Below are 25,603 nucleotides of genomic sequence, written 5' to 3'. Positions count from 1 at the left end.
AGCAGAATTTTAGTTACAAGATCAGTTAAGCTTCATTATATTCCAAAAGAACACAAAAAATTGTTAAATCATGTGAATTTATCCCAACAGAATCAAAGTACAAGCTAAAGAAGAATTTATTTGTACCTTCAGTGTTTTATCAGTGAGAGATGCTACTTGTTCCTTTAAGCATCTATCATTCAGATACTGCTACACAGATGGGCCTTCAAATCACTGCATTAACACTAACAAATTCTAGGGTTTCGAGTGAGGCAAATAAAAGGGAAAAGAAATTGATAAACCTCTTTACTCATAACTGCTTCGAATTTCTGAGCCCTAGGAGATAAAGACAAATTTATCCGTAATGCAGGCATCTATTACAAAATTGAGTTAGATTTTAAAACCATGCCCCCCAAAAAAAACCCAAATAACCAAAAAAAACAACCACAGAGGGCAGTGTCTCTTCTTATGAAATTAAAACATTACTAAAATACACCATAAGCACTTCACAAAAGACCCTCAGACAATGTGAGCAGCACAATTCACAGAGAAGGCAGCCCACAGATAAATGAGAGTTTTCTTTTTTCTTTTCAGGGATGGAAGTCATATGATCAGAATTTTAATAGCTATTTATAAAGCTCAAACAATGCAAAGGGTGACAGTGTTTTAGGTAGTGCCTACAGCTCAGTACTGGGGAATACGTTTTTCACCACAGTCATAAACGATCTGGGGAAAAAGAGGGAAAAAAAAGGGGTGGATGAATAGTATCGTAAGTTAACTCCACCACCACACGAAATTGCAAGAATTAGCTGGATGGGCATAAGAAGGGAACAGGAGAGAGGATTATAAATATCATGAACCTTGTGAAAGCGGTGCATAAAACCAAGGAGCGTCCCATTGCATAGGTGGTGGGTTCAGAGCAGATGAGAGAGTTCACAGATAGCATAGTGCAGAAACTTATCCACACAAACCCACTGATGGTAAACAACTGGAGGGATTCAGTGCCAATTCCAATTCATGAAAGGCAACCTATTAAAGACACATCGTAACAAGACCTACTAAATGCAAACACACAGCATTTGACCCAGCAAGCCCCTGAGCTACAAGTCACTGAAGGCTGGGAGAGTACTGTGCAGTGTTGCCACGTGTCTGCCAACCACCTTATATTCTCACCATGTGCCTATTCTGGCAATTGTGCCTATTCTATCCTGTTAGATGCAGGATATTTGGCCACATTCTAGCCTGAGAGACTCTCCTAAAGCATCCTTTCATCATTTGGGCTGTAACTAACCCACAGGACTTCTTAACCTCAAGAAGAATGCACTGCAGACTACAGAGAGTACCAAATGCACTGAACAAGCCTTAATGACCTATCCTGTACCCTTCCCAGTGCCCAGACTCATCCTATACTCAAGGACCTGCATTTTAACAGAGTAAGATGGAATACACTTCAAATGAAACATTCTGCTTTTAAACCAAAGTCAGAGATAACTATCATTGGTACATAGAAACTTATCTAGTTTCATTAAAAAGCACTTGCAGAAATCTACTGCATCTCCCCTACAGCAAAGAATAAAACCTTGTAAGATGATTTCCCATAGATGATTGAAGAGAATTTCAATGCCCACTAAAGCAAAATAACTCATGGAGGCCTGAACTGGTTGGTTGGGGTTTTTTTTTAAAGAGAAGGTAAGTTCTAGCTTTATTATTTCTAGTGACTGGAAACAGCACTTCCACATACATGCATATAAAGGTTGAATAAAGAGACCTAAGAAAATGTGAGACACATTCCTCTATTCAAAAATCTTAAGAAAACTAAACATCATCTACTTCAGATGATTAGAATGAATCACTTTTATGCCCATATAATCAAACTTAAAATTGAGCATGCTTGTAGAACAAAAGAATAAAGATGAAAAGAATCACTGGCTGCCCAGCACTTTCATATTTCACTATGGACAGCTCATAACTGTAAACTCTGATTGCTAATAAATTACTTTCTTTGCTGCAGAATAATAAGACAGCATTGCATATTCTACCACTGTAACCACTGATACACGTTTGCTGAACAAATATTAGCTTTTCCTCACGCAAAGGTGGGAAGATGTTGAAAAAGCTCCTTGAGAAGACTAATATCCCAGTCAAAGCCCAAGAAGCATGTAAAGATGCTTTCTCACTAAAAGATGTGAAGCAGTATAAAGCAAGTGAGCAGCATCATTAATTTTAGGTGTGACCTACACAAATTTATTGCAGCACAATTCCATAAGGACCTGCATTTTAATTTAGAGGCATAATTTTCTAATACTTCAAAACAATCACCATAGCTACATGCCCTGCAACTTTTAAAACAGTAATGATTATTTCAGAGACAGGTCATTAAAGGACATGTTTGTACACTCATAACATGGTTAAGGGGAAATATGAACTCACCAATAAAAGCACTATCCGACTCCAACAGTGAATTTTTCAAGAATCCATCAGATTCATTCCTGAACTACAAAAGTGAAACAGAGGACATGCAAATTCAGATGCCTCAGTATATTTCTGGGGCTGAATTATAATTAATATGGAAATTAATTGCCAAACTTTTGCAAAGCCAACACCAGCTCTACAGTCTTCTGTACTATTCCTTACTTTATGGCTATAAGATACCTACACATTTTTAAATAACTCATGTTCTCTTTAAGCATTAGGGATTTTTAGTTTCTGTAATAATCCCATTTGCTGAATGTGCTTACACATGGCAACTATAGTGGTGATTTGTGTAACACGAAGATTTCCATCAAGAAACACATCCTCATCACTCTGCTTGAGTTTCAGAACAGTCAGCACTAGAAGTGAGCTTTGCATCTAAGGTTTGTATGATGCATCGATCAAACGAAGAATGATTCTGTATGTTTCACTTAGCCCACCACATGCAATCTTTAATATCAAAGCATTAAAACAACAAATTTCTTTGCAGTAATAACAAGCACTAAGAGTAATACTTCTAGGTCACTGCATAGTTGCAACCATTTGTTATAGAAATTCTACTATGGAATAATTTATTTAGAAAACCACTCTAATATCAAAGCAGTAGAAACTATCAGAGGAAAACAGAACAAGAGAAAACAAATTCCTTACTGAAAGCACTGCTCTGAAGAAGAATTTCATGCAATAGATTACAATTATTAAATACATTCAGGTGATTTTTATTTTTTTTTTTAAATAAGAAAATGTTGAATTCCTGTGTGGAGTTAGTATTATCCTTGAGGCTGATGGCTCTCCTCTTGCGGAGTCTTCCATTTTGTATGGTTTCACATTCCCATAAGACCCAACTGAACTGTGTTATTTTGCAGTTCAGGTTAGTGTGGAATTCCAATTTGACAGCACTTTCTTTAGCTCTTCTCACCAAGTCAGAAAATAAAAATCCCATTTGAGACAACAAATAATTATTGACGATGTGCATTATTTAAGCCACCTGAATACAGAGCAACTGCTTCTGGGTTGGCTTTTTCTATTAATTCCCATGCCAAGCAGCAATCTAACATCGTATGAATATAAAATAAGTACCAGTGAATATAAAAAGAAGGGAGTTAAAGAATCAGACTATCTCTATATACAAAGACAAACAACTTGTATGTCAAGTTTAAAGAAGCTGTTACTCATTGTATTGACAAGCAAGAGAAGTAAATAAGCTTGCTGTCTTTTTATTTAAGTGTAGTTCCTTTCACTAAATCTGTGAAAGACACAATGTTTCTCACACTTCAAAAAGACAAACTAATGAAATAAAAAGCTGTTTATTCTTACCAGTCTCATGGTTTGTGGGTTACCACCAGAAGCAGAATCATCTTGATCAACAAAAGGCACATAGACAAGGGACAAAATGATAGACATATTAAAAGCATATTACAAGTTTTATCAGCATATGATTACAAAAATGAAGATCATTACGCATTACTTCTTTAAAATTACATATATTGCAATGAATATCTTTAAAACACTTTGAATGCAATGTTTATTCCAGTTTCCTTATGTTAATTTATGTAGAATCACAGAAATCAAACAGAACTCAGTAGTATATTGTTTCTAAGAACACTGAGCATGTGCAAGCTCTTCTTAAGGCTGGATTCATCAGTCGCTCCCAAAAAGCAAACACACTTTTCACAGTAGAACTATACTGTTTATCACTAACAAAAAATCAGCTGTTTCCCAACTTGTTCACAAACTGACTTGTTATCCAGAAAAAGGAAGCATAACTGGTTTTGTGGCTATTGAAAACCAGATTTTTGTAAGAAGATATAATCACACTTCACTAAATGCTAAAATTGCACTAAGTTGTGCTGAATTCTAAAAAAGCTGCCTATACTGCAACAGTCAGAACTAATTTTGCTGTGTTTACAACAACACTGTCAACACTTGTTATCGAAAGGTCATGTCCAAGTGTTGACTGAGTAATGTAAAAAACATTAGCTTCTGGGAAGGCAGCATGGTTTAAGCCATCAAAGCAACACATCAGGGCACAAAAGGTTGCTGCATGAATGCTCGGTTTCTCTCTTTTACTCTCTTATATTTTGTTTGTTGATACTTTAAGATCTTTATTAGTTGAATTGCTGCATCTTAAACACCACCCAGTCTCAAGAAATGTCAACAAGAAATGTTTTTTCATCCTAAACTGGAACATGGTACTGAGAAAACACACCAGGTTAAGTAACTTCAGATGAAAAAACATTTAAACAGAAACCCATTTTCCAAAGTGTACCCAAGAACTCAAAATCAATGTCCTTCTTACTATAATAAAGATCACCCTCTCTTCCCTGGCGTAAGTGTTTTGGTTTTCTTGCCATCATCTTCACATATGAAATTTTATATGTTACATTTTTTATTACATTAAAAACATATGTGAATTGAATGTTTTTTAAAAAAGCGGAAGTTACGGCTATTCAGCATCCCAGTGGTTGCTAGTGCTAAACTGTAACACTTTAAACTCCACCTGAACTTTATAGCCAAGACACACAAAAAAACCCAACAATAATGGAGAGAAATCGTTCTTATTTGTAAGTAGAAAACCAAACCAATACTGTATCAAATTTCAAAATTAGAGAGCCAAAAATGAATTTATTTTTCCATAATTAGGGATCACCTGAGCCATGTATTTTCTGACTTCACTTTGGGTTCTGTTGTTACTTTTACTGGTCTAATCAAAAGCTAGACTGAGTGAGTCAGGAGTCTCATTTATATGTACTGAAGCTAAACCTTACAACAGTTTTGTACTTAGAACTCATGGACACTCAAAAAAAAAAAATTATTCTATATTCTAGACATCTGCTTGCCAGGAATAGGCATGTTTTTATAGATAAACAGTTGTATTTACATCAACGGAACTCAAGACTAATGATGTTCTCCCATGGGTGGGACATCTCCACAAGCAATTTGACTAGCAAGAAGGATGCTGTGTCACAATAAACTGTTCGGTGAAATCAGTTCCCTTGGCTTCTGCTAGGGTGAAATAATCAGAGCAGGAGACTGCAGAAAGCCCCAGGAGTGATTTTATGCTCAACATGCTGAGCACACGGTGTTTGCAGCTTTGAAAGAGAGCTTGAACTAGCAGGCGAGCATTCCACAGGGAAAAGTACTTGCTAAGGATAAAAAACTCAAGTCTGGAGAGCAGACCAAACTATCCTGAAAGTTAATATAACAATGATCCCTTGCACACTGGATATATAAGGAACCGAAACTGAAGTTACTCTTCTTATTTGGTTTAAGTGTTGAAATAAAATACTTAGTAAGATAGTTTTTATTTCTTCCATCTCTGTCTAGCAAACCTACTCATTGTGTAGCTGACCCTCTGTCTGACATCAAACACCACAGCACACAGGCTGTCTGTCACTCCTCCTGAACTGACAACCAGCCCATTCCTGATATGCTACTTAAGCAGTGTCAAGCACAGCCCAGCATTGCAGTGCAACAGTATCAGACCTGCTCCTCTGCCTTTCCCCCAAAATAAGAATAATCCAGAAGTCTCCAAAATAACTGCCTTATTTATAAGGACAAAGCAAGCATTTAAAAAAACTGGAACATTTAAAAAATCATTAGTTTCTCAGGTCGTTTCTCCACTAACAGTCCACATACTTCTTTACATAATGAGAAAAGAAAAAGGAAGAAAAAAAATGTATCAGAGGGAAAACAGTTTATAAAGTATACAAGGTAAAGAACACTTACATATAGTTTGGGAGAAAAGGTAAGCCTTTGCCATTACAGGCTATAATACTATATTTCACCTACAGTACAAAAATACATACTGCTTTAATTCATCTTTCTTTCTCCCTTAAATCAGACAATAAAACTACTCATCTATTTCCACTGGGAGGAAGATGGTGAACTTGTCTCCAAGGAAAATAAACTTGAAATAGAGACATACATAGCAACTAATTAATTCTCTTGCTCAGTACACAGTGACAGTCCATAAAGTTAAATGATGTTATAAAGCAGTAAGAGAGGAAAAACTGCTCAAGGATCCTCTATAAGTGTCAGTGGAAAATCTTTTTTAAAATCAGCTGCTTGTCTACCAGCTAATCTAAACTGTTCCAGGAAATGCCTCTTCAGGTTGTCACCATGTAAGCCTGCATTATTAATTCAGCATACGTCTAAAATGATTTCTTATCCTTAAAACCAATGAAAAAGGAAAATTTGCTTTCTAGATGGTGGAAGTTCTGCTCCAGACAACATTAAATTAAACCTTCTCAAAATGGCCTGTTGAAAAATACTCTAATGGTAGAAAACCAAAACTGAACCCCAGAATTCAGCTGAATCTAGTGAACTGTTTTTCACCATTTCAGTTAATCCAAAAAGGGAAGAGAGAACATGATCCTACACACTCATTTAGACATCCAAGGATATTCCAGAGCTTGCAGTTAACAGACCAAATGGTACAGATACACTTATTTGCAACTGCAATGCTGTTATCTGTAAGCAATATTGCACACATGGTCTGAATACCAACACGTTTGTCCAAGACGGAATAGGGTTACACTCAACAGAGTACTAAACCAAACATCCTGCAAGTAACTTGTCACCCTTCACATGGTGGTATCAATTTTGTTAATCTTACTCACATATGGGTCTATTAACAGGTAATGCAAACAAGCCTCCAAGCATGACCAGTGATAAAGAAGAGGCATGCAGTTTTCTAAAGCTGTATGGGAAGGTGTAACTATGTTTCCTTTCACACGTGCTTGGGTATTTTTATGTCAAACTTTCGCCTCATCTCTAAGGCTAAAAAAAGTCTAGAGCAACCTGAAACTGTACTGGCTGTCTGTGGCAAGGGGAGGGCTGCAGGAAAATACCAGGGGCTGCCCCATGCTGGTCACACTGGGTACCACAACAGACCCACTGCAGGACATGGCTGAGCCGATCAGTCAAGCTTCTTGTCCCTCTGTGAAAATACATTTAAGAAACGGAAAAAACAAAGCATGGCAGTGAGGAGTAAGGACAAATGTGTGAGAAGCAGCCCAACAGACATCAGGGTCAGTGCAGAAGGAGGGGGAAGAGATGCTCCAGGCGCTGGAGCATAGATTCCCTGTGAGCCCCTGGAGGAGACCATGGCAGAGCAGCCAGAAAGGAGCAAGAAGACAGGAGCAGAGAGAAAGTGCTGTGTACTGACTGCAATTACCCACTCCTGATGGCCTGACACCACCCACTGCATCAAAGGAACTGAGCACAACCTGGGGTGGTACCAAGAAAGGGGAGCAGGGGCATTAGGAGTGAAAGAGAGAAGCTGGGCATGAGGAAGGGGGCAGAAAAGGTGTGGGTCTGATTTTTGTCTTTTTGTTTCGTGCTACTCAAAATCATTAATTAAATATTTATTAATTTTATCATAATTAGGTTAATTTTCCCCCCAGTCGAGACTGGTTTGCCTGCAACAGCAAAGAGTAAGCAACCTCCCTGTCTGTACCTTGGCCAATGAACTTTATTCTTCCTGTTTCCCCCACTGTATCACCGAGGGGCACGAATGAGGGGATATGGGCAAGGGAGCAGCTGGGTGGGAGCTTGGTTTAGCCAAAGCTAAACCAGCACAGAATGAAGTTACTTTCTCTTCAGAAACTTAGTTATGTCAGTCTGAATTAGAGAGACAAACACTTTTCTGAGGAATCTGTGTCCTGCAAAACTGAGTTCATTAGGACAGGTGCAACTGTAACTTTTTGAAAGATTGAAGAAACACATGCTATTTTTAAGTGCTAGTTAAATTACTTTCAGGGAACCAAAGAGAAACAGCCACAGTAATTAAAAAACAAAACAAGACAAAACAAACAAAAAACAGCATTCCATTTTTTTATGCTTTACATTATGACAGAATTTCAGCATTGCAGTGTTTTACTGTTTTGTACTGCAGTGCTGATACTGAACTTGAAAGAAGTAGAGCTGGTGTTTTTTAATTCTTATCAAATACAAAACAAGTAAACAAAAATCATTATCTCAGATCATCCATTCCTTACATTCTGTTTCTCTCCTTGTTCTCATTCTGTCAAGTTTCTTCTGCTGCTCCCTCAACAGTGCCTGCTGTTGAATCTCTAGAGTCTGGTCATCTTTTGGAGGATCAGGATACATGTGCCTCAAGGCCATACGTGTTTCAGAATCTAGAGCAAAGAAGAGAAATTTAAATTTTTCCCTAAGCCAGCATTTCTGAAGAACATTTTTAAAGAGCTAGAGACAGAACATAATAAAAAACCATCAAAAATAATGGTGACATTGGCCAAGAGGATGAGCCACTTTAGTAATGATTTTCTGGTAAAGGAGGAACAGAAAGTTACACAGAATCATAATCTGTTGCTGGGTAAAAAACCCCCATAAATCTAATTCAGTAACATCATAGTACCAAAAGAATTAAGAGCCTTAAGAAATGCATAAGCAGCTTAAGAAATTTAAGAAGGAATGACTAGAAGCTAGGTGAGTACTCCGAGTGATAACTCAGCATCACATTGCCATGAATTGTGTCCAATTGTAGAAACAGCCACACAGAGAGATATATACAGATAGAAAAATGCTGTCCACAAAGTATGTTGAGTATGGGCAGTAGCTGTGAAAAGCCTGACTTTTATTTGTGTCTTTAAACCCTGGGTTGCATGCAAGAGGATGTTTCACTACCTTTCTTCTTCAATAACAAGAAGATCTACCTGCCTTTGTGTTTAAGTTCATTAAATTCCCGGATATTCTGTATATTGACAGGATCTCGTGCCTCCTTCGATGAAAGTCGCCTTACTGGAGCCTGCAGACGAAGCCTGGCCATCTCAAATATGTCCTTTTGATTCTTCTCTCTCCTCCCGCTTGAAAAGTTTCTAAACCAAGGAGAATGTAATTAAACTCTGTAATATTAATAAGTTGAATGGAAATATAATATTGATAAAGCTCCTATGTTTTATCTTTAAATAAAGCTATCAAACCAAGAAAATAAATTTGGAAGTAATGACACTGCGTATTGCATTATAAAAACAGGTAACTTAAAAATAAAAAAAACCCTCATTATCTATAGAGTGGAACACGACTTGATGATCTGACAAGTCCTTACCGACTAACTGGCATGGTTAACTAAAATATTTTAGAAGTTATCCAAATGCTTTAAATACAAGATGTATGATTTTCAATAAAAAAGAAAGCACTTCTAACAGCAATATGCTATTCATGAGCATATTCATCAGCAGTAGTACTTCAGTTTACAGGTAAAAATTACGCCCTAGGAGAAAAGGCAATGAGATAAAATTCTGCCTTAGACATCTGTTTTGGACCTCTCTTCAAGACAGGGTATTGGAACTTCCTATCTTACCAGTGCAACCATTCTTACACTAAACTTTACTAAAATTCATCAGAAAATAAACATACACATTAGAAAAAATGAAGAAAAGTTCATATCCAAGTTCTACCTTTATATTTCCATTTCATTCATGTATATTAGCCAGCTAATACTAACTACTAATGCACAGTAGCCTTGAGCTGCTGTGCAAAATCTAACTTTTAGAACTGAAGATGAAATTCTTACTGTTTAATTGGTACATCATCATCACTGGCTGCATTTAGCAACTGTTCCTGCAGCCGCCTCTCTTCGCTATGAAGCTGTTTTCTCATCTCTGATAATTCATTTATCACATTCTTTCTTTCCTCTGGAATTTAACACAAACAATTTAAAAATAAAGAGTGTCAGAGACACTTTTCTGCCTACCTCATAAATTAAGGTGAAAACTAAGGAGAAAAAAAAAAGGCAAGATAATGAACTGTTAATTTAGAAAAGGATTATACAAGCACAAGAATCACAGCATTTGATACACTATAAGTTAGGTCAGAGCTTGTATTTTGACACTACACAAGGACCAGGTCCTCTGAACAGCAGAAAGCATGCAAACTTCAATGGAAATGTTTTGCTGTATTTAAAAATGGAAAATTAAATACCAGCACCTGGGTGCTGCCAGTAAATAGCCTTATTTTGAAATCAGCAAATCCATGCACCCTTATTTGCCAAACAACATGCTTACTAATTTGATATTTTACTGCCTTTTTCTGAGTCCAGAACCTAGAAGGCAAGCATGTTTTTCTAGCTTAAATCCCCAAACATAATATTTAACTCATATATTTCTGTCATGACAGATGATCTGAGTCAATCAATTTCCTAGAGCTTCATTAAGAACCACTCTTCCCTCCACTGAGTGGAAGAGATGTAACTCCCCAGGATGGACCCTGGTATTGACTGTAGGGGGTCAGCATTTTAAGACATCATTCCATGTGATGTTTCTTTCTTACTTGTAAAAAAGAATCACAAGGAAAAATCACTGCTTTCCACCTACATATTGGCAAGATAACTACCATATAAAGAGCAAAGGAGATCCTCCCAGTATGTGTGAATTTTAAAACCACCACTGAAAGCGAAGAGGAATGAGCAGAAGATTAGGCAGGTTAATAAAGGAAAGTAAAATTTAAGAGTTAGGAGTGCAGTGCTCTTCACATTGTTGGTCTAACCCATAACCCAGCCAATCCAGGTCTCCCATTCTACACACAGCCTCCACCACTGTCCTGACTGGAAGACCAGCACTACCCATGCAGATTATTCCACTATCAGTTTTTTTACCAAAAAAATATTTCCTCATGTAGATACGTAATAAATGCATTTTTATTCTACATTAATATAGCAGACACACTGTACTAATAAACTGGTAATACTAAGACAGAGGGAACACACAGAAATGCAAATTTTTAAGACTGTTCCTTTGCAGGCAAGATAGAGAACTGTATCTGAGAACAATTTTGTTGTAATAGGAAGTGAGCTTGCAAAAAAGATGATACCTACCAAATGCACGCAACTGATTTCTTCTTGCAGGGACGGGTGGAGAAGGAGCCCTTGGTTGTGGAGGATCCTAGAGATCATAATGAATATAAAATGTTGATATGCCAAAGGAAGAAAATACAGCAGACATAAGTACATTGTATTTCCTTGTTATATGTCTAATTTACATTAACTGACTCAAGACAGAATAGTAACTTCACAGGTTGTTAATGCCTAAGGTTTTTTACGATCTAATCTTTAAATGTGTAATCTAAATTATTATGGTAGCATCTATAATGGACTATCTAGAGATCTAGGCAAAGCTATACCACGTACTGCAATGACAGAAATAAGATGACGTTCCTCTGAACATTCTTAACATTTAGGGAAAGCAACATTTTAAATAAGGTCTAAAGTCTTAAAACATTTCCTGAAGTTTCACTAAAAAGTATTTTGCCAAATTATCATTTTCATGGCAAATTCATTTTTCAAAATTTTTACCCAGATCGTGCAGTTGCGGAAGAAACAAAAAAAAAAAAAACCAAAAAAAAAACCAAACCAAAAAAAGAAAGGAAGGGGAAAAAAAAAACCCAACAGAAAAAAACCCCACATTCCCAATAAAAAGTCAGAAGTGTAGCCTGAGATTCAAGTGCTATAGATTATTACATTACATTATAGTAGCTAGGAATTAGGTAGGAATCAAGCTCATGTCTGAGCTAAATTCTTGTCTGAGTGAAGACAGTGATTTGCTAGATTAGATATAAACTTTCTTATCCTAAAACTTAAGATCATTGAACTGTTAGTAAGGGCCTGGACAGAGTATGCAGACTCAAAAATGAGGTGCCCATCTCTACAGAAAATGCACATGCAGGAAAAAAAAAAACCAAAAAACAACACTGCCCCCAAATTTTCTTCAGTACTTTCAATAAAACTAAACATTAAATTTCAGAGCTACAGGGCTGGCTAATATAAAGACTGTTTTCAGTTACTTGGTATTCCAGTAATAACTGGCAAACATTAAAATATCAATTAAAAACATTACATAAATCAGTAAAAGTTTACTATAAAATCATACTTGTGCATAGTAAGATATATGGCTCTCAGCAGAGGGAATCCTTTCTTCTTTTCTTATTAATTTGTTCTGAAGAGCAGGAACAATGGGAGAAGGCTGCCTTGAAATCTGAGAGGAGGAAAGCAAGACTGAAACTACATTCCAACAGATTCTGAATAAAGTGTTTTGGACAGGAAGAGTTTTGTTAATATTTTTCATTTGACAGAAAAATGCTTTTGCTTACCTTAATTTAATGACATATTTAGTTTGCTTTCAACATTTAACTGCATAAAACTACTGCAAAAATTATTTCATGCGATTATATTTTCTACCTACAGTAATTTCAATACTTCTTTTCCTAGGATGTAGGGTTTTTTAATTTATGGTTAAGTTACTTATCTTTTTTTCCTTTAGACACTTCCATTGTATCTATTTATTTTAGCGAAATGACATGTAGACATTTCTAGAAGAGAAACAGTTACTTAGATTTTGTCCATCGGAATTCTAGGTGATGGACTTCTTAATTCAACCAGGTCAAAGAAAAATAATGAAGTTATAAAGAACACCACTGTTAAAGATGAACAGTCCTACAGTCGTCTAAATTATGTAAGGTTTTTATTTCATATTTATTATTTGCTCAGCAAAAGCAGGCCATGGTACTTAACAGCAGATATAAAAATCAACTATAGAGTGGAGCTTGCTTTTATTTATCTTGGCTTTACTTTTTTTTTTTTAAATGCAAATTTGATCAGTAGGGTAAGTTGCCACTGTATGTCTGATTTTATGATTAGCTGTTCTCTGTGTGTGCACTAAGTGTATGACAGCTCAAGAAACTAAGAGGGGAACTCAGAGGATAGAAGTCCAAGAAATCATGCACTTTCTTTAAAATTCAATTATTTTTCAGTTTAATTTTCAGTTATTCAGTTATTAGAAAGTAGTATTTGTATCTTAGAAAGTCACTGAAGCATACCGTTTTCTTTTCCTCTTCCATCTTTTCCTTCTCAATATATTGTCTAAATTGTTCATTTTGCTTTTCTTTTTCTTTTCGTCGTTTTTCTGCCTCTTTTTGCCTCTCTTCACCTAATCGAATTATTTCTTTATTTTTTAATTTTCGCTGTAACACAAACGTTATTAGAACATAAAAAAGACTCAACATTATTGAAGTTTTGCTTTATTTGTCTTTGAGAAGTTAAAATTACACATCAAAGTGATTAGTATGAAATGAAAAGCATATTTCATTAGGCTGACTTCAAACATTCAAATTAAAAACTATGTCATTCAAATATTAAATATCTGCAGTCCTGGCTGTGCTAACATCATGTAACAGAATTCCTAATAACTTCAATGAACACCAGTTTGTGCCCCCACATCTGCTACCAGTTAAGGCTAAACTGTAGGCTTCATTTCCAAAGATTCGGATTCAAACAAAATGTACTTCAAACATGCGCCATACTATCACAAGCCCACAGGGAAAATTATCATCCAGTCTCATCTTAGTCTTGTGTCTGTGAAAAACCATGATACCAGTTAGCTTCCTACTCTATACTAGATCAGCTCTATTATCCAGAAGACAAGACTCATCTGACTAACTTGCTCATACTAGAGAAGACAATCTAAACTAAGTCTTGGAAATCTTGAAGTCCTACATCCTGAACTGATCTTTAAAATCCCACAGGGTCCTGAGAGATTTTTCCATCATTTCCCTACATTTATTTATGAGATTCTGAATTATGCAAATTCATTCCATTTTCCAAACCTGATAAATAAAACTTCTGGGTTTAAATTCAATCACAAGTATACCTCCATGAAAAGTATTGATTAGATTTGCTTGTCATTCTTCTGAAACAAGCAGTATTCTTATCTCAAAGATATATCCTGGCCAATTCAAGAAAAGGCTTCACGAAATCTTCCTGTATAGCTAGGTTCCGAATACAAATAATTCCATGACAGCTAGAGTTAAGAGGCTAACAAAAAGCTGGTGGTCTGGGGTTTTGGGAGGGGTTTTTTCTTTGCTTGTTTGGGGTTGGTTTTTTTTTGGTTGATTGGGTTTTTTTTAATTCACCAATTTGACAAAGCTTTTTATTGGCCTCATTTCCTTTAGCAAGGAGAGCACACTGTCAACTGTAAAACTATACAACTTAGAGGAATTAAAACATACTTCAAGTTGGTAGTATGTCATGAAGAGTGAGAAGAATGTGGTAGTTAATACTGGCAATTTTCAACCTCTCCTCTGGCTAATGTAGACACATTTAAAAAAAAAAAAAAAAAAAAGAGCAATTCACAGGACACTTCCCAGTTCACCTTCTCGATCTAGAGGACAAATACTACAAAGGGTTAGTTTGAGATAGAAGAAAGTCAAGGTTTCAAAATACTACACCTCCTCCTCTTTCTTTCTTTGCTCCTCTTGTTCCTTTTCATATGCCTTTCGAATTCTCATCCTTTGTTCTGCTAGTTGTTTTTCTTCTTTTTCTTCTTCCAGTCTCAATTTTTCTCGCTCTGCTTCTTCCCTACGTCTCTTTTCTTCAATCTAGAAAATAAAGTCGTATTCAACTTCAATATTTACTATCATAATCTTCTATGACTTTTGCAGTACCTACTTGCACAAAGATTGTATGAAGCAATTGAAAGAATTCTAGGGCTAGTCATACATTTCAGCTTCAGAATTCCTCTAAAATGAGATTATTTCTTTTGGGCCACTATTCACAGAACCTCCCGTAAGAACACAAATTATAAATGCTACTAATAAAATGTGAATGTTTCCTAACATTTACTCTACTCCACATGTGCTACAGTAACACTTTTCTTCACTGGTTAAATAATGGAAGATAGGAAACCAAAACAAAAAAGGCATAGCAATTATCTTTTTCCTTTCTACAATTATCTTTTTCCTTTCTACAATTATAAATTTTTTAGACACAGAGCTGGCTTACTAAAGCCAAAAGGCTGCCCATTCTTTATTCTTTTCTGCAGCACTATAAACGGAAGAAAACCTTGATCTTTTCTTTTTAAGAGATCCACATCAAACTAGTGTATGACATTCATACTCTCTAAAATTACCTAGGATTACCTGGATATGATATTTAATGAATTCAATATTTAATTCTTGCAGCAGGAGATCATATGCAAAGCATTACACACAGAAGATAGAAGCTGGTAGAAGAACAATCACATTTTATAAATCCATCAATAAGTAATTACACTATTATTGTCTTACTGATCACCACTTCATTCTGATGAACGTGCATTTCTATCATATACAGGTGCGTATGTACCATATCAACTTCCAAGACCAAACATCTTTGTTTCTTTACATATTTATGTACACAAACTTGTACTGCATGCACAGTTCAGAACTCAATATTGTATTTTGAGAGCTGCACTTAGAGGGGAAAAAAAGAGACAGAATCTAGATTAATGAAGCCACTATTAACAGCCTCACTTTAATAGCATCTCCTATATAACGCAAAATCTAAGAGACTCAATAGCACATAGCTCTTAATACACTTCTTGTGTATAGACTTATCTCTGACTAGGTAAAATCTTTGGTCAGCAGTGATTACTTACTTTGACATTAACCCCTCTTTTCAAAATTTAACCAGATGATAACTAGTGTGCAGACTCACCTGTAGACGAAGAAAGTTCTTGTATGACTCCTGTCGCTTAAGATGCTGTGGAGATGGTGGTTCACCGAACACATTACCTCGAGCAAAAGGAGAGGTCTGTGCAAATTCAAACCCTAAGAGGGGAGGGAAGTTACGGGTAAAAATCAAAGCAAATTTCAGACAGCGAGCCAGAATGAAGCAGCAGGAATCTGAGACACTTGTTTCGAAAGGTAGCTCATGACAGCCATAATTAAAGGCAACAGCTGGAAACAGTAACTGGGAATAAAAGTTCTTACATTGTTTGCCTAGAATACTGTCAGGTTTAAATGCTCAGACTAGAGTCAGGTCTGGAGTACCACAGTGATCTCATTTAGATGCCTTGCAGAAGGTAAGAAGATAAAGATGTGTTAGTTTTCAAATAGGAAAATAAAATAAAATCCCTGAAACTTGGAAGCAGCGCACAGGGCTGCATATGTACCCAGTTTACCTGTAACTTTTTAGAATTTGTTAACCTAGTTATTGTACCAGTTTACCTTAACCTGTAACACCATACATCTGCAGATGCTCCTCCTCCTCCTTTTATTCGTACTATACAGTTGTATTTTACTGTGTCAATTAAACACAAAACTAATATGTATGAAGATTTGATTAGATTATATTGAACCCAGAAAACTAATATACTGATTCTGACTGTCAGTGCTAAAAGTTAGTGGTTATCACTGAGATAAGAAAATGCATTTTCAGTGCACACAGTGACAGCAGTGAAGAAGTTTGGGAAAGAAGCATGACAGTGACTTTGCAGGTAGAAAGCACTAACACTATCATAGGACTACTAGAAAGGAGCAAAGAAATTAGAGAATTTTGATCACTAAGACCTATAAATAGAACTCTAATACAGTATTCTTAAAAACCTGCTATTTTATTTGGAGATGCTTCTGTGTTCTCAGGTCTTGGGGAGGCCAAACTTAGATCAACAGATACAATAGCCCTTTTATCTTCATATAGTCTTGCCTCTGGATTATGATACGCATCTTCATTTTGCTTGTGCATCATATTCAAGTCCGCTAAAGGAAAGGGGAAATAATTGTTTATAGTATTTTATTCTCATAAAAGGCACGTTCACCACAGAGTCTCAGAAAAAGAGATTTTTGAGCAGACTCAACTTTTTCTGGGCACACCAACTATGGGAGCAAAAAAATTAAGGAAAGACAAGAATACAGAAGCTGTAGGTAAAATATTAATCATTAGGAGCTCACTGACTAAAGGATTTATTTTGTTGGGTTTCTTTTGCCAGGAATGATTCTTCAGAGCAAACCTCCCCTCTCCCCTGCCCAAAAATGCCATGAAATGGGAAGATAAAGAACTCAAAGACAAAAACGACTCATATGTCTGTGTTGGCCAGCATCTATTCAGAAACCACCCCTTCTTTAGAGCTGTAAAATAATTTTGAGGTTAGTATTGGTATTTTAAGTACTGAATCTCTATTTAATTACTATAAGGGCAATAAGTATAATTAAACATTTGAGTGTATTTTGGTCTTCATGTCTTCTGTAGTAATCCAGGTGCAGACTTCTGTACACAAGCAAAACAATGTCATCCTACAATTACACCATGATTTACATGGTACGTCCCAGATACCATGAAAAACCTGATCAGAGATGTCAAAATAGTGTTTCTGATAATTATGAATTACTGTAGTCATTTAAGCACACAAATTCCAAGAACTCTAAATAACTTCCCTCTCTATAAAGCAGCCTTTGAATACATCAGAGTCACAAAAGCTATTTACAGACATTTTCAAGATAAAAAGACAAAAGAAGAGATACAAAGAGAGAGACAGGGCAGAAAGCATGTTACATTTCATGACACTTGACTCACAGCTTAACCATTATGCTGCTATGGTGGAAAAAAAAAAAATAAGTTTTACACGTGTACTTCAGGAAAGCAGGCTAAGAAAGTTCTTTTTCTTGTTTCCTCATTTGTGAATGAGGATAAGCTTCTCAGCATACGCAGGAATATGCAGAGCTCAGGCTAATATGAGACGCCTATATATTCCTCTGGCCCACTCCACTCACACCACTGTAAAGCCTAAAGAAGCCAGACACTTCTATGCAGTGCCTGAAGTTAGGCAGTGTGAATACCTCTATCTGCTCTGGGGATAAACACAAGCTTGGAACCTCAACAAAAAATTCTAAACATAATTTGGGCACACAATCTTTAAAAAAATACTTAAACTGTATTTCCTTCCCTCAAACTACACTATGAATTTATCCATGTGTCACTCAGGTGTCATAACACTGAAACTAAGTATTTATATATAAACTGTTATCCGGTAAGTGTTCTGTGCTTTGAAAATTCTTATATTACCAGGAGACGTATTTTTTTAGACCTAATCAGAATTCAACATTATATTCCAGTAACAAGAAAATCCATTTATTTCACATTAAAAATCAATAGCTATAAAATTGTAAGACTCAGATGTTAAAGGCAGGCATTAAGAGAGCCAGAACAAGATTTTGAAATATAAAAATCTAATTGTGCCTACTTACTCTTTTTATTTCAGATAAAATACCCCTGCAGGCCTCACTAAGAACCAGGATTAAGAATGTGAGTTTTAATCTTACATCTCTCTCTGATTTACTAGAGGAGTGGATGAACAACTTGCCTGGATCATGGCTATCTCCCAGCTCACTGCTTCCACCTTGTACGAAACAACATTTGGAAAAAAAATAAAACTTTAAAAAACATTACTGCTGCCTGCTATTCATACAACTGTTCACCAGCAGTGTTACTTGGGTAAATTTAAATATTCCACTTAGCTTTCTATATTTATTCAAACATGCTTCCATTTTCCATGTGGCAAGTAGAGATTTCTAAGCGTAGAAGATACTTTAAATAAAAAGAATTTGAGAAAACCCTGTTCCTGGACAATGTTTAAATAAAAGTCTTCACAACAGACCTTAGCACATTTGTATTACAGATGATTTTAACAGCTTGTTTTCCTCCTTCTTACTATTGCATCATGTCCCTAACTTTAGCTGACATATCTCGTGTTTCCAATTTTGTTCAAATTGTACTCTGAATGAATCTACAGAAATCAAAATAATTACTCACTTAAGTATTCCTAGAGTGCATCTGCTTGAAACGAGTACATCTACTTGTCAATAAAGGGCTACCAGTGTTGCAAAACAAGGAATAACATATCTGAATAGAGCCTTTACAAGAGCAAGAAAACATTAATCTTGGAAACACAACCCATGATTTTGGCAAACATACTTATTAGATTTCCTTTTGGATCTCTGAGAGGAGCACCACCACCACATTTTCCCCAGGGGTTGTAATTCCTCATTTCTGCTTCTAACTTGGCTTCATAGCGTTCCTTCTCCTCTTTCTCTTGTCTGCGTCGCTCCTCCCTCTCTCTTATCTAAAAACAAACCAAAATCAGTTGCATAAAAATTTCACACTAAGTATAATTTTAATAAAAAATTAACAGAGCAAGCTGAGTGCTCTCCTTATTCATTACCCCATCTATAGTAAGTAAATCGCAAACACTTCACTGCCTATACTGCAGACAGTACATTGAACACTGGTGTTGAAACACGCATGTCCAATCACAGTCTGACCACAGAAAAACACAGCGATACACAGTGTAAGACTTCCATGTTCCAGAAAAATCCACAAGTGACACTTGCCGCAGATCAAAACTTCGATAATTTTGAATCTCTGATACAGAGATTGCCTGAAAATTAAACAGGCAAAATCCTACAATGCTACAGCACTTGCTTCTCTCAACTTCGTATGTTTTGTTTAACCAAAACATAGACTAGAGATGACATGAGATAGACTCCTAACAATGAATGCTTTAATAGAATGCTACACAACTCTATAACCATTCTTGAAATAGTTTCCTGCAGTAACACGATACTGTTTTCTGCAGTAATACATGATGATGTATGCAAATAACACAGAACTGTTCATATGGTTTGTTCTTCCTTTTCTTCAAAATCAGGTTAAATTTAAGTAACTAAGTCTCCTAATAACTTCATGTAGCATTTATAAAGAGAACAGCTGTTAAAAAAAGTCCATCTTCTGTCCAAAGCCTCTAAAACATCAGCTACTATTTAGGTAGGAGTGTTTTTCTTAAGTTTGTTTTTTCTGCGCATTAGATAAACACTTCTCCTTATCAAGTAGTCAGACAATTTCATAAGAGATAAAGTAAGTCAACCAAAGACCCATCTAGCCTCTTCAACTGTTAACAAAAATGGTCAGCCAAGTTTGTCAACAGGAAAAAAGCAGAATACCTTCTGTTTGCTTTCAACCATAAGCAGCATAGTAACTTTAGAAGACTGTATTGCATAATATTTATTATACCTTTATGTCAAATTGTGCAGCCCCTCATATGGCAAGATAAAATTTACTTAAGACTATAGTGAAAAAACGCCTTCAGAGGACATAAGTACAACCATCAGACACTATTCTTCAGTGTCTGTTCTTAATTTGACTTTAATTGGAAGCCTCTCCTTTATCCTTATTAGAGCTAGAATATTTTTTATAGTAATTAATAACCTCCCGTGAATAAATACAGAAAGAAGAGTAAGAAAATATAAGTGCCACTGAACTGGGTTCTAGCAAAATCTCTTCTGAAATAACTTGTCTTATCATGGTCAAATATATCTTATAAATAAAAACTCCCATTAGGTGCAGCTGCTAACGGCCACTAAAATGAGAGGGGACCAGGATGCCTACTGAAATACAGAAGACTCAAGAAATCTGTCTGGTCTAACAAAAAGGAAGCTGAAAAGAGGTAAGACTCCACCTAGAAATACACTGGAAATAAACATTAGGGAAGCTTTTGAATTAGTATCCAAATTATCAAGAAGAACTTGGTGAAATTAGAGTGTTCCTAATTATAGCAATTATGCTCAAAAACATTCTTTCAATAGGAATATCAGAGCAATACAACTCATTACTTTTAAGATGCTGGTAGATGTTTACGATAATAATTATATAAAACTCCATGTCTGGAACTAATCTGTTTGCTGTCAGTGTTAACATTCTCTCTGCCTCTGACAAAAAAAAAAAAAAGAAGAGCTAAAAACGAGCTGAAGTAGAGTCATAGGAATGGGGGAAGTGATGGAGAGAAGTTAAAAAAGCTTTTTACTTGTAAACTAAACGAATATGTTTGAAAGAGTACCAGAGTTACAACTATTGTATGTTAAATAGTAAAAGAAGAAAGCATCAGAAGCTTTATCACTCAGTACCTGCTGTTGTAATTCTTGTTGATAAGATAATGTTGCCTCTTTGGAAGGCTTTGTTTTTTCTTCAGAAAATACTCCTGTGCTTAATTGTCCATCTCCTGAATTCCTCTGTCCAATGCTACTTCTGAATTAGAAAAACCACACATATAAAAGGAAAACATAGTAGGGTCCAGAAGGGGGGAGGTGGAAGGGAGGTGGTGTGGGGAGTTTTGAAGAAAAAAAAAATTGAAAAATTAAAAATAAAAAAATCCCTGCCTGAAATATTTAAGAGCTGCTGTTTTCCACAGCACAAAAAAAAAAAAAAAAAAAAAAAAAAATTATTTCACTGAATAATGTTCAGATAGAAATTCTTAATTAGAAGTTCGAAGAGTTGTCTTTAACGTATTTTACTGCCAAGGCATATCCATTTCTCAGCAAAATACTTCTACCATGAAAAGTGTGTCAATACAGATAAATACAAAGAATGTGAATACAAATAATACTTACACAGATTGCTCCACTGGGACTTGACCGAAAGAAGGATCCAGATGAGGTGTGGGTTGCATTCCCATCTGTAGATGGCCCATACCTGGGCCATCTAAAGAGCACAACAAAATTAAAAAAAGAAAAGAAAATAAAAAGTATGTTAAACTTTGAATGCTCAGATAGAAACATTTGCCATTACTTAAAAAGAACAGAGCTCACTGTTCAAACTGCAGAATTACAAACAGGACTCCCAACCTCTATTGCAAACTTCTCTTAGAAAAGGAAAATAAGAAAAAGCAACAAAATAGAAACAAAAGTAGAAAAAAGGAAAAGCAAAGAAAAAAGAAACCAAACAGCATACAATCCAGTCCCTCCCCAACACATCACAGTTGTTTCACTCATGAAATCATTATGAAGCAAACGGGCAATAAAAAGAATAGAAAAAAGAAAAAAAAAAAGGAGTTCTTAAAATAAAAAGAAAAGGAGTTCTTAAAATAAAAAGTTTGATTACTTCACCCAGTTCCTTTAAAAATATTTAAAATCATATCTGGATTGTAACTACACCTAAAAACGTAATCAATTTTAACATGATTTAAGCAATTTTAGAAAATTATGCTTTCATTACCAAAACCATAAAGAAAATTATCTGGGAGGAGTAATGACGAAGTAGCTGAGACTAAAGCTTGTTCAAGCAATTGACAAGACTTCTGGATACCATATGCCTTTTTGCAATTGGAGAAAACTACTTCATCCAAAACCAGTATTGATAAAAAGCCTACTTTTCATACAATACACATCTAAGAAATGGGTTTAAATTGCTGTTACTAGTTCTACGTTATTCATCATTTAAGTAGATTAAAAGCAGTCATCTGAGTCACTCTAACAACCAATCCACCTAAAATCATCAACTTACAATATGCAAAATTGGGATCCAAAGGATTCCTAACCCCGTAAAAGTAATACGCATCATCATAAGGCGTTCTGTAGTTGTCTGTCAACACTGGTGGTGGAGGTGGTGGCATCGGTGCAAGCCTTAAAGAAAAAAGAAACAGAATTTTTTGTTTTGTTGTACCAGTGAAAAAGAGATCATGAAAAGAAAGAAGAAGGTGAGGGGTGTTAAGGGGAAGAGCAAGTGGGGAGAGAGACAAAATTCACTATAGGAAAATTCCAGATTTAGCTTAGCCCAAGACCTCTCATTACTGCCATTCATAAGCTTTGGTAGGGAATTAACCTTCCCTGAAGGAGCAGTATGTGAACCCTCACTATTCCAGAAACGTAAAGAACATAAACCAAGCATGCCTTCTTTAACTGGTTCAGTTAATGATACTGACTGGTTACATCAGTAACAGTAAATACAACAAGCCAAGGATTAGTCTTCTGGTCAAAGGGCAAGTGGCACAGCTTCAGCCACATGCCTAAAGCTCCTTCTGTCTCCCTAAACAGTTTAGTCTCAGTCACAGCATCTAGTGGAAGCTGTCCTTGCCCATACTGCATTCCTGAGCTTAGCCCTGAGGGATCTTTAATTGATGGGGTCTGAACTCTTGCCATACCAGCCTCCTAACAATATGGACACTGCTGGGCATGTGCCCAAGCATCCTTACAATACAGTTCAGTATTATGGCCATGGACATCTACAGCACAACCCTTATTCTACACAAACATCCACTAAGAAAAAGCTGTCTTCACAGACAATCCAGCCTCCACAGATTTTTCAAAATAAACTGTGAAGAAACAGACATTAACAGTTTATTTCAGAGCAAAGTAGCTTACTTTCCTGTTAATTGTCAAAGTATTATTTCTTCCTTCATTAGTTCCCTGGAGAAGGATCAATAGCACCAGTGAGGTCTACCTTACACTAATAACATGCTTAACAACAATCTTATTTAATATGCAAAATGAACATGATGGCAAAGCACCTGGGAGCTGCTATGTCACCAAGAGTGCTGGCTAGTCCCCTGTGAAAGTCTTCATTCACTGGAGAGGCTGAAGGGCCAGGCACCGGTGTTTGGAAAGCCACCCTAGGCTTTTCAGGAGGTACTTTCTCTTCAGAAGCTCTTGCTGTCAAGCCAAGCTGCTTCAACCTATTTGGCTGAAAGGGAAAAAACAAGAAAACAAAAACAAAACAAAAAAGGGAAACAAACAAACAAACAAACCAGTTACCTTGTTATTACTAGGAAATACTCTGAACCTCCATTTATGTTGCATGAAACACTTTACTGGGTCCCAACAAGCTGTTCAGATTTCTAGTAATTGCATTTTTTTTCTCCCAAGAACTTACAAGAAATCTAATACTACAAGGAAATTTAGCATGTTTATCACAGATTTACAAAAAAACAACCTCTTATGGCAGGTTTCAGGAAGTACATGGTTCTAGTCATGTCCAGAAAAAAAGGAACTTCTCTACAGTTGTCTGTATTACAGGTTATCTACAGCTGCCAGTTTCTTACACAGAAGAGTATTCTCATCTTCTGCAAAGGAAAAGTTCCTGAAATCCCTGCCCCAAGATTAAAACAGTTCATAATCAGTAAAAGCTACAACTGAAAACACATTTGAGATGTTTTCCAATGAACAGTTCCTTGCAAAACCATTATTTTATTTTATAAGTTCCTTTGATTTTATTAAATTTTTCATCCACAACAATGAGATTTTGGGGGGAAGGGTGTTCTTTTTAAAATAGAACTATCAAATACTTATTGATAACTGTCAGCCTCAGAAGAAAGTCAAAGGCAACATGCAAATAATGCGAAGGTATGCAAGTCAGTTTCAGAACTATCCTATGACACCCAGATAGCCCTTACACCAGCTGCTATGCATAAATATTTTTATGTTTAAATTAGTCCATATAAGAGAAGACCGAGGGGAAAAAAAAAAATCATACATCAAGTAAAACAGGTTTTGTTTCTGAATTTACTGGTTCTAACATTATAATGCTTCAATTAACATGCAGAGAAAGTAATAGCAGCAACCAGCTAAATACTAAATATCTAACATCAACACATATACCCTACAATATGGAAGTATTTCAGCAAAATTCTGAATCTTTACCTCCTCATCACTTAGCTGCAAGACAGTATACACAAGGTAGTTAGTACTCACCAATCATGAGCTACGGCATTGAGATTAAAATTCTCAAAATCTACTAGATATGAATATTTGTTTATAACACTTCAAATTTCTAGAATTAAATACAAAATTAGATAATAAATATGAGCTACAACAATTAAACTATAAAGCAGTCAACAGACCTTTTTACTTTTTTAACTTGTCTTTTCAAATCCAGTGTCCTGAGCAGAACAATTAAAACAGCTTTTCTCACCAAGTGTAATGCAAACTGCTCCTAAAGTGCCCGCAAGTGCAGCTCTGCAGCTGATTTCAGATGTGACTATGGTACTCAGCTCACCCTGGGGATTGTTTTATTTTAAACAAGCAGTATATACAACAGTCTACATTTATAGATTCTTAATCAGGCATTGCTATTTAACCAACCTGTAATTAATCAAGAAATCCACCTAATTAGAATCTCTCCCTGAGAGGCAATTTAAAGCTAACGGTGACTGATGCTTAATGAATGTAGCAATTCTACTTAATTGAAGGCTTTCAGCTAAATTAATAGCTTTAAAACATTATACATGCACTGGCCTTGCTCTGGATATAATTTTGTTCCTACAACAGGCATTTTTCAGTCTCTAACCGAGATGCAAACAGTCTTGAGAGTGCTGCAGCACAGCATGCTCCTGCCTGGGCAGCTCTGATTATACAAAACTGTTTGCACTGACCTTACAGCCTGCTGTGCCAAAAGAACCAGCATCCTCTACTCAGTTTTTCCTTATTTCCTGCCTGGCTCTCAGCTGTACACTCTATTCCTCTCCCTTTCACAATCTGAATCCCTGATCAGCCAACCAACCAATCTAAGCCAACTAAAGCAGAAAAGAAAAAAAACATACATATATATATACACATA

The 25,603-nt window shown here is 36.0% G+C and overlaps 1 protein-coding gene across 1 annotated transcript in view; it reads right to left on the bottom strand.

Annotated features, from left to right (window-relative positions):
- CSPP1 (centrosome and spindle pole associated protein 1) overlaps positions 1-25,603 on the bottom strand; it is a 56,379-nt gene that overhangs the window by 12,257 nt on the left and 18,519 nt on the right. The window contains exons 12-26 of the mRNA XM_010020958.1: positions 23,559-23,731; positions 22,556-22,674; positions 21,664-21,754; positions 21,181-21,301; positions 19,196-19,343; positions 15,941-16,053; positions 14,695-14,844; positions 13,288-13,431; positions 12,342-12,446; positions 11,291-11,357; positions 9,992-10,112; positions 9,136-9,275; positions 8,454-8,594; positions 3,769-3,809; positions 2,410-2,473 (exon numbers count right to left, since the gene is read on the bottom strand). Of these exons, the coding sequence (XP_010019260.1) occupies positions 2,410-2,473; positions 3,769-3,809; positions 8,454-8,594; positions 9,136-9,275; positions 9,992-10,112; positions 11,291-11,357; positions 12,342-12,446; positions 13,288-13,431; positions 14,695-14,844; positions 15,941-16,053; positions 19,196-19,343; positions 21,181-21,301; positions 21,664-21,754; positions 22,556-22,674; positions 23,559-23,731 (1,738 nt within the window). The remainder of the gene's footprint in view (positions 1-2,409; positions 2,474-3,768; positions 3,810-8,453; positions 8,595-9,135; positions 9,276-9,991; positions 10,113-11,290; positions 11,358-12,341; positions 12,447-13,287; positions 13,432-14,694; positions 14,845-15,940; positions 16,054-19,195; positions 19,344-21,180; positions 21,302-21,663; positions 21,755-22,555; positions 22,675-23,558; positions 23,732-25,603) is intronic.

Source organism: Nestor notabilis, unplaced genomic scaffold, assembly GCF_000696875.1.
Source record: "Nestor notabilis isolate BGI_N333 unplaced genomic scaffold, ASM69687v1 scaffold11028, whole genome shotgun sequence".
Classification (NCBI taxonomy): Eukaryota; Metazoa; Chordata; class Aves; order Psittaciformes; family Psittacidae; genus Nestor; species Nestor notabilis.
Note: the sequence above shows the minus strand (reverse complement) of the source record. Positions and strands in the feature narration are given on the sequence as shown.